The sequence below is a fragment of the Etheostoma spectabile genome, chromosome 22, assembly GCF_008692095.1.
Source record: "Etheostoma spectabile isolate EspeVRDwgs_2016 chromosome 22, UIUC_Espe_1.0, whole genome shotgun sequence".
Classification (NCBI taxonomy): domain Eukaryota; kingdom Metazoa; phylum Chordata; class Actinopteri; order Perciformes; family Percidae; genus Etheostoma; species Etheostoma spectabile.
In genome coordinates this window covers 13,580,064-13,590,128 of record NC_045754.1, presented here as the reverse complement: position 1 = coordinate 13,590,128, position 10,065 = coordinate 13,580,064, and the positions used below count along the sequence as shown (strand labels likewise).

General features: G+C 39.3%; 1 protein-coding gene across 20 annotated transcripts in view; it reads left to right on the top strand.

The window, feature by feature from the left end:
- The window catches only part of eya1 (EYA transcriptional coactivator and phosphatase 1), a 63,943-nt gene that overhangs the window by 25,230 nt on the left and 28,648 nt on the right, over positions 1 to 10,065 (top strand). For 9 of the 20 annotated variants that reach the window (XM_032504087.1, XM_032504091.1, XM_032504088.1 and 6 more), the window contains 3 exons: positions 6,008 to 6,135; positions 6,786 to 6,851; positions 8,246 to 8,323. In XM_032504087.1, coding sequence (XP_032359978.1) covers positions 6,012 to 6,135; positions 6,786 to 6,851; positions 8,246 to 8,323 — 268 coding nt within the window. In that variant the 5' untranslated portion in view covers positions 6,008 to 6,011. Of the gene's footprint in view, positions 1 to 3,880; positions 4,239 to 6,007; positions 6,136 to 6,785; positions 6,852 to 8,245; positions 8,324 to 10,065 lie in introns of those variants that run through there. The other 11 variants (XM_032504102.1, XM_032504097.1, XM_032504100.1 and 8 more) reach the window with 4 other exon arrangements.

Sequence of the window (10,065 nt, the reverse complement as noted above, 5' to 3'; positions counted from 1 at the left end):
GGGGGGGGGTGTATGGCCTACTAAGTAGCCCATGCTGGTTGATTAGTGGGCAGGGGTTGTTTACTAAATACAGTGGGCTGTTATTTTGTTAACACACCACTGTTTGAATCGGAAATATGTGTCTGAAAGAAGCTTGAAAGATTTCTGTTTATTGCCATTACTTTTGTGTTTGTTTGTAAATGGCAATATGTTTACGTTGTGCAAGATAAGGAAGCCACTGAGCTGAGAGTCTCAACAGAAATTGTATTTTAAGGGATTGAACTGCAAATTTGCCTATAGTTCAACGGGCCTCTGTACAGATTACATATTTGTTTGTTTTTTCAACAAAAAAAAAAGAAAACTACAACTTTATTACCTTGTACAATGTTGTCATGAACTAAGCAATTTTAGAATTTCTTCTACTTTGTAGCTTGCGTAGATAATCATTTCATGAACATTATAGATATTGCTTCACATTTGAGAAAATAAGAGTAACAAGCCACAAGCATTAAAGTGATATAACCCTTAAGATTTGTCACTGGACTTTCTTTCATCATTGTGTTGCAAAGCCTCTCTTGTTCTGCGGTGGTCACGGTGGTAGGCAGGTTGTGATAAAATGTGCACCTTAAATTTTGTTTGATGGCTCCTCAAAGGCGAACTGGCCTTCTGGAAATAATTTTGAAGGTTGAAGAGCACAGTATTAACAGATTTAACGTAGCTATTGAGTGAATTGCTGGAGCACCATGTCAGATTGAACTAAATGAGAGAAACAAATTGCACATCAGCACACAGCACATGTGTTAATAATTGTGCTTTTAATTACAGACAAGTACGAAATTTTAAGTTGCATGCTAAACACTATGTACTTTTATAATTTGTCGCCGTAAGTCTCATTCCTAGACCATCCTAGTGCATGTACCAAATACAGACCAGACAGTTCATCTGTTTAAATAAATGCCCATTTGATTTATTATTTTATCTAAAAAAAATGTTTAACCATGCATTTTTATTAAGTTGTGATGTAATAATGCATTTATTAAAAAACTAATTCCCCTTTTATAAAAGTGCTCTCATTGTTCAAAATGACTCCACCATGTCATATCAAATGGCTATACATTTTATAAAAAATATGCAATGGCTCTCTTATCTAAAATACTTTACTTTTGAGGATGAAAAAGGACTAAGCTCTTTAATGTTGCATTGGCTGGCAGCCGTCATTTTTTCGGCCACGTATAGAGACACAAGTGAAGTGTAGCATTTTGTAAACTGTGCCTAATTCCACTCACATCTGTGTTCAATTGTTGTCTGCATCTACATTCTTTGAGAGTGGATTTATTTTTCCTGGGCCACCATGTGGATTCAGCTGACCATCTTAAGTGGGGATTAGTTGTTTTAAAGTTAGATTTTGATTAAAGCATTGTTTTTCAAAAGTTGTAACTCACAACACATGGCTTACATAGACTGTAAAATTCGAAAGACTATGGACTATACCCTATAAAATCAAAATCTAAGGATGACACCGGGAGTGGAGAACGTAAAATAAACAAACCATATTCACTCATATTTCTTTTTCACTGTCATCTTTGGTTTGATTATTGGTTTTATTCTTTTTATTTGCAACAATAAACTTTATTATGTGAGAATATAAACAAATCTGTTAAAAGTTTGCAGGCAATATAACACTTTGGTAACTCTTTGCTGAATAGTAATGGAATATGTAGCAAAGGTGAAGAAACGACTTGTGCCGGGTCAGACAGCCTGCATGCTGAGATGATCTATGCTAAAAGCTTGGCTTTGGCTGTGTTTACCTTTGGAGACGCAGGTCTTGAAATAAGTTAAGCGAAACACAAGGGCCAGCAAACAGCCGTGAGTGAAGCATGTTGTGGCACTTCTTTTTTTTCTCTTGATGACACTTCCAGCGCTTCATCTAGCCTAGCTTTGTTCTTGTTAGCTGAAAGACCTGGCAGTTCAGGTTGAGCTAAGAAGCACATCAAAGATGCTGAATGCAGCCCTTTTAATATATATATATATATATATATATATATATATATATATATATATATAGCAGCGCAATAGAAAGACTTGTGCTTTTTAAATCCCTACCCCCTTTCCTTCTCCCCTCCCATCATCCCCCTCTGTCTCTTCACCTGGCTGCTTTCACCTGCTGAATATTGGCTCAGACACCAGCATGGTAGTGGCTTCATTGGCTTGCACTGCTGCACAGAGAAACCAGTTGCCACCACACACAGACACACACACACACACACACACACACACACACACCAACACAACCACACACACACACACACACACACACACACACACACACACACACACACACACACACACACACACACACACACACACACACACACCACACATCTCTCCACCACAACTTCCCCAAACTCTGTGATCGCTGTCAATGTGCTGTGGAAATGGTTTCTCTTTCGTCTTTATGGTTTTTACTGTGGACTTTCTTCTCCATTGATATTTTTTGTTCTTTACACCCCCTCTGCATATGTTAGTATTGGGGAGTGCCTGGAGCAGGCACCGCTGTTGTCTGTAGCTTCAGAAGTGAGAATGAAATATAATGGTTATTTTTGCTAAGATAGCTGTACCATTAGCAGTGGGAGAGTAGGCAAATTATAAAGCTGGAACGGTATTCATGAAGGCTTTGCCTTGGTGTGAAGAGCAAAGCTTGTTGAAAAAAGAAGAAAAAAAACTTAAGACCATGCAGCTCAGGTTACCCTTGCTCATGTAAACAGTCAGCCATTAAAAGTCATGCTAGTTTTTTTTTTAGTTTTTTCTTTTAGAAAAAATACTTTATATGTCTTTTTTCCTGACCAATTGAATACCTTTGACCTTTTTTGGACCCTGTATTCCCATGGTGGACTGTAGTCAGGTCTAATATAGTGTTATAGCCATGCAAGTATATGGCTCTGCTTGATGTTTGGAGAGAGACGAGCAGAACCACAGTGGACATCAAAATGTAACTGTCAGCTAAAGGAGAGTAATAGAGGCATTGGTAGCGTCATAGGAAACATATGTGGCTCCATATGCTGTCCGTGTTCTTGTTTCCAGTCTCTTCATTGTTGAGAGCACCACTGATTGTGTGTGTGTGTGTGGTGTGTGTGTGTGTGTGTGTGTGTGTGTGTGTGTGTGTGTGTGTGTGTGTGTGTGTGTGTGTGTGTGTGTGTGTGTGTGTGTGTGTGGTGTGTGTGTGTGGTGTGTGTGTGTGTGTGTGTGTGTGTGTGTGTGTGTGTGTGTGTGTGTGTGTGTGTGTGTGTGTGTGTTGCACCACTGATCTAGGGGGCCTCTGAAGTGCCCTGTGCATAAGTGTATGCATGCAGACATACAGGCATGAGTTATGTGTCTCTGTGGGTTAAAGAAAAAGACACAAACATACGTTTTTGTGTTGCCACAGAAAAAGAAACATGTCTATGTACTATGTCCGTGTGAGTGTATATAGTGTTCTCTTTCTGCCTTTCTGTCCATTGTGAACAGGCTGTGAAGTTAGGAAGTTTTGTATGTCTGTGCTGTTCCATGGCCCCAGGCTGGGGCAGGCCTGCGGGAAGCAGCCCTGACGGTCATTAGGACCTGTCAGTATTCTGGGAGGGGGAGTGCTGATAAATTTCAGATAGTGTCAATTGCAGATGAAAGATCTACTGAAGATGCTAGGGGTGTCACGCTTGACTTGTCTCTGCTCAACAAGTCCCATCTTCCTTCCAGCAGCAGGCTACCTCAAGCAGGAAATCGGGCAGGCTCTCCCACCCTCTGCTGCCCCTCAGCCCCTGTTCCCCCCAACCCCTCACCCCTCTGCCTACCTTCACTCCTTCACCCCCACAACCCCCCTACCCCTTCCTGCTTACCTTGGCTAAGCCGCTTTGCATGTTGATTGGGGGAGGGCTAATCCAGTTTGCAGCTGTCGTAGACCAATGATGAATCACCTTTCCGTCATTTGGCTGTGCTTCCCTTGCTCAGGGAGGAGGGAGGACCTGGAGGAGGAAACAACAGCGTAGTAGAGCTGTGACTCGGAGAGAGACAATGTGCGCCTCTGTTCCCCCGCTAGTCCTCTCTTCCCTTTCTGCTACAGAATAACAATAATGTTTTCTCAGACAAGCCTTTTTGTGTCATGGATGGCTCTGGACTGTGACATTGAGCTGCAATAACAAGGAGTGACATTGTTTCTACTGGGGCAGGTGGAGGCAGGATAAAGAAAGGAGTGTGGTTTGTGAGGACTCAAAGCCATCTAGGTCCAGGTAAGAGCACAGTTGAGCCAGCAGCATCCGAGACATGGAGCTCTCTGCGTGGCATCAGAGATTGCTTTAGACGCTCTGCTAAACAACTGTCAACTTCTCTCAGCCTACTTTGTTGCCTGTTGAAGACACATAACACTTTTTAGCCACCAGCTAATGAGAAAAAGTTTGGGCAAAGTAGAAAACGGGATTAAGTAGTAAGTGTGAAATGTAGGAATAGGGTTAGGTGATTCTGGACTATCCTTAATGTGCTTATATTTCTACCTCTGTGGTGTTGTATGCTTGGAGAGTGTGATATGTTTAGGGTATAAGTAAATGAATATACATCTAGGAAAAGGACAATGCAGCTTCCAAGTATGTGTGGAAAAAGGTTCTTGTATTAATGTTTTTTCTGATTTGATGTCCTTTTTATCGTAGTCTTTTTGATTTGTAATATAATGCTTAAAACAATATATATAGTATATAGTTTCAGTTGATAATTCAATTGTGTTTGAACCACAAGAAAGGACATTCTCACAATCTATTAAAAAGTATCATAATATCATAACATTATAATACCATCTTAAATAGAGTAAATACATATCATAATTTAATCTTTTTATCACATAATTCTGGTTTCTTCGTGCTATCTTATAGCACTCAGACTACTCAGAGTTTCTTGATCATTTATCTTTGTGGCCTTGTATAAAAAGGCCAATGTTTATCGATAGCGGAGATACCCAGAACCCTAGAATATAATTGGAAATGGCAGTATTATGTACAAAGCATTTTCTCCTAATTTCATTAACTTACTATTGCGATTGGAACAGTGACAGAGACAAATGGGGTCTAGAGTTTTTGGTCATACTTTTAAAATCACTCGTGCCTTCTCGCTACTACTCCATTGTCTACACTCATTCAAATCCTTTGAGCACACAAATGAGAAGATAGAATAATGTTTTCAGTGGTGTGGTCTTTTGTATAAACACAGAAACAATTAAGGAGCTTGCCAGAGCAAACGCATGCCTCATGAGCTTCTCATCTGCCTATCACTGAGGCATGGGCTCTTACAATCAAGCAGAGTGCTGCCTTTTTAACAGGCACATTAACCATTGCCTCAAACCAGCAAACATCTGTTAACAGTCTTCGATACCACACAAAATGATATACACTTAAGGCAATTTTGCTTAAAGATACATCAGATTAAATTGACAGTAAACACTTTGTGTTCACTTCATGTAAAACGGTGACGTGATTGTTGTAATGTGCAAAATCAGAAACTGCCTTGTCAAAATGTTTACTATTCATTTCATAGCTTGCAATTCCACTGTGTGTGTGTGTGTGTGTGTGTGTGTGTGTGTGTGTTGTGTGTGTGTGTGTGTGTGTGTGTGTGTGTGTGTGTGTGTGTGTGTGTGTCACATTTTGCATTTAATATTTCTCTGATTTTCACATGCTAATTTTTAAGCCTTGACTTTTGGCATTGCATAAAAACCTCATTCGTTGAAATTCAGTTGAAAATATCACGTGCAATGTAGTCATTAGTAAAATTGTGCGGTGAGTTATAGATTTAAAATGTATTTTTTGTAAAATATCTTTTTACTCGGCATCTAATTACTAATCTTTTTGCTTTGTTTTAAATTTTTTATCATCACCATTTTATTCATCCAAGTCTGGACATGTACAATATGCATATTGTGCCCACTGTATTGTGTATCAGAGCTGCGTGTCTTCCCTGAAACCAGAGTGATTTGTGTAATTTGATTTGGTGTGTGCATGTGTGTGTATCATGTCAGGTCTATGGAAATGCAGGATCTAGCCAGTCCTCACAGCCGAGTATGTGGAAGCAGTGAATCTCCTAATGGTCTCAACCTCGACAACTCCCACATCAATAACAATTCCATGACACCCAATGGCACTGAAGGTATGTGTGCGGTGCTGTTGCTCTCTTTGTCTTGTATGCGATTCCAAATTTTAAAAAGGGTTGAGATTAGGGACTGAAGCTGTATTGTTACATTCAATGCAAAACTGACTTTTTGACCTGAAAGTAATTCAGTGAAGCGTTAATGCATTTGAAGTGTTGTGCGTTAAAATATCAGGGTATTTTTCTAAGATGAATTACCAATATTTGTTATCAGTAATTCATTAAACGGCTAGTAAAATAATGGAGAAAATGCACTTCATATTTGCTGTCCTATTTGCACGTATTGCTTCAACAATTAAGTGCAACCAGTAGTTGTTTTCCTGTGACTATTAGCTGTTTATTTAGGCAACCATGTAATTATTCAAAGCACACAGCATCGGAATGACGGGGTTTTGCATGAGGTCTCTACTGTACATAGTTATTTACTCAGGTGATTCACCTGTGCTTAAATCTGAGCCTTTGTTTAGTGAAGCAGTCATGCACATGTCACAAACTAACATAACCTATTAAAATCATCCCCCATGTCACGTAATCTTCAGGATAGTCTGTGCTTTGAGCTCAGTTTAGTATTTTGTGTATTCATGACACAGGACCCATAGACATGGTGCAGACATGTCATGTGTCCCTTTGCCATTCTTTCTTTCCCATAGGTGATAGCATCACAATGCTTACCACGGCAGACTGGTTGTTAGGTTCTAACTCACAGTCCGCTGCAGGTTTGTCTACTCTTGGTGACGCAAATGAAAGGACAATACTTGGTGTTTTCAACTGAGAGCAAGATAAACTTACTGTACTTTTTATCTACTTCACTTATGAAGAAATTGAACTTGTATTTTTCATCCCAAAAAAACACTATCAATTGCTAAATTATAAAGTTGCCTCAACTATTGTGCCTTTCATTCAGAAACTCTTTGGTATTTGCCGTAGTTGTTGTGGTCTTCTGTTTAAAGCATGATTTGACGCCAACTTGATTTGAGTCCATTATTAATGAATGGTCAGATTGTAAACTTGCATACTGTGCATTTTGTTTTCATTTGGACGTACCATGCCATTTCCTGAATACAGTGGTTATTGTGTGTTCTGTGACCTGATGGTGTGGTAGTTTTTGCATGCACCTTACCTCTATTTTGTCATCGGTGTGTTGTTCAAAAGAATTGCCCCTTGTCCGCATATGTTTCTGCACTGAATGAGCATAGTGGAAACATGTAAAACATGACAGCAAACGGCTTCTTCAACCATGGGGGATTCTAGTGAGCATGACTCCCTTGCCCACATTGTCAATTTGTTTTGCCAAAAAGAGAAAGGGGAAAAAATATCCTCCAGTCCGCCTGAAGTGAAATGGATTGATTTCAAAGATTCCTGAGCTGTCAGAAAACTGTGAAATTGTCTTTGCAGATCTATCGCTGAGCTGTATAATGGAACCAAGGTCAAACAGCGTTCGCTACACTCTTAAAACGATTTTATACACCATACATTTCCTTGACATTTCAATTGTAGTTTTACATCCCCGCGGAGCACTTTTTTTTGTGTGACTCCAACCCACATGAAATGTGTTGATTTTTATTTAATGCTACACTTAACTGCTGATAAGCCAGTAATTCATCATTTAATGTAAATTACAATGTGATTCTGTATAATGTGTTGTTACATTAAAGTTTGATTTATATTGCCAATGCGAAAAAGTTTAAATACATTTCCAAAGCTTTCTATAAGGAAATGGCTCAAACACATTTCTAAATGTAAAATGCTTGTCTCTGGGTTACCCAAAAAGAGCAGGGATACAGATAAATATCTTGCACCATAAATCCAATCAAAACGAATTCATGATAAAGATAAATACAAAAATATATCTTTAAACCATTTGAATGGATACACATGGAATGCATTTACATTTTCTGACATTGTTGTAAATACTGTTGTGATGTTGTTTGACTACTCCCTCCTCCCTGTGCAGTTCTGTTTTTATTTTACACTGAGTAACTTTTTGCTATATTGTGAATGTGAAAATCAAAAAAAAAAAGATATTACAATGTTATTCTGATCTTTTTTTTCTTTTTCTTTTTCCAGACTTTTGGTGCATTTGGTGACAATGTGGCTTCTTTGTTTGCAGTTAAATCCGAGCCAATGAGTAGCAGCGAAATTGCCACCTCAGTAGCAGACACCTCTCTAGACAGCTTCTCAGGATCAGGTGAGGTGTGTGTGTGTGTGTGTGTGTGTGTGTGTGTGTGTGTGTGTGTGTGTGTGTGTGTGTGGTGTGTGTGTGTGTGTGTGTGTGTGTGTGTGTGTGTGTGCGTGTGCGTGTGTGCACTCATGGATCTGGCTGCCTCAAACACACAAACGCAGCTGCAGAACTGATTAGTAAGAGGTGAGCCTAGAGATGGGTGACCAGGAAGTGTAACTACAGCTAAAACACCAATATAGTGTGCGAGTGTTTTAAAACAAGCGACTCTACCCCCCCTTTATCAGCATATTTATATGCTGTGCTTGCATGCACGTTTGTTAACACTGCTGGTTCCCATGCCAGCGAGTACTGAATTATGACCTGTAATGCACTGAACCTGTCTGGCTGGTGGAGTGACATGGCGTCCCAGTGGCCCTCGCTCTTCACGGGCTGTTACCCTATCGCCCTGTCAGAGCCAAGGTTTTTACACCCTCCTCTCAGCCCGGGAACATCAGACACACACACACACACACACATTCTGTAAACACACACAATGACAGCTCTAAATAAAGCCAGGACCTCAGTGTATAATACAAATTGTAGGAAATATAAAAGAAATAATCACTAATGTGATAATTTCGTTTTTCCACCCTCCCCAATATCTATGTCAACCTGCAGCACTCTCGTCTATTTTCTATAAACATGTATTAACAGTTTCAGCTGTGCATAGTATTATCTTGCTGCTAATCTTTCTGTATTTTCTTAACTGTTTAACAAAGTATTTGATACTTAACACTAGAAGTGCATAAATCACTGCTATGACTTTTGTCTTTGACAATATTAATGAAATTTAGTAATCTTATACCCCATATCCTCCACGGGGAAACCCAAAGCTCCGTTCAGAAGAGCAGGTTTTGTCCAGTGGCAGGTGTTGCTGATGTGGGAAAAGTGTTCAATATTAATAACGTGTGTGAAGGGTTATAGCATACAGTTACATACAGTTAGCGCTCCCCCGCAACCAAAACCCTCATTTTACATGTCACGACCAATTAGACAGATGTTTGAAAACTGTGCCACTCCACTGCAGTTAAATGCAAGTAATGCAGCAAAACTGTGATTGTTGCTGAAGTTAATTTAATTTAGATGCATTATTAAATTTAAATGTATTCATGTATTGTGATATAATTTAAAGTTAACCTGCTGTGTGTTATTCCAAATTCAGATGCAATAAACAATGGGAGCTATTTAAAAAATGACTTATTTAATTAAAACCAATAATGGAATTGGTTTGCCAACTGGATCTTTTGTATGTTGGGAATTTAAATTTTTTATTTAGATTTGACTTTTTTTTTTTTTTTTCATAAATGAACTGAAAACTGCAGGCAACATTAAGAGCACTAATATAAATTCCCATTTTTCTATTAAATAAGAGTTTATTTGAGGTGTTACCTCATGCTGACAATTGAAAAATCCCACTGTCTGTCTTATATAATTCTTACTGCAGATTTTTAGCAAGTGCACTTCTGTGAGTTATTTGTGGCTGAACCTTCATGAGTTAACAGCACCGAGGAACCACATGGTCTTATGTTTAATGAAGGAATGATTATGCAGTAGCACTCATTACCTGCAATCAGTGATGGCCCTTCCAGTGTGGTTGTGGCTTGAAAGGCCCAAGGCAACTGAAGCCACAGGCTGAGACTGATTCAGACCATCGTGTGTGTGTGCGTGTGTGCGTGTGTGCGTGTGTGCGTGTGTGCGTGTGTGCGTGT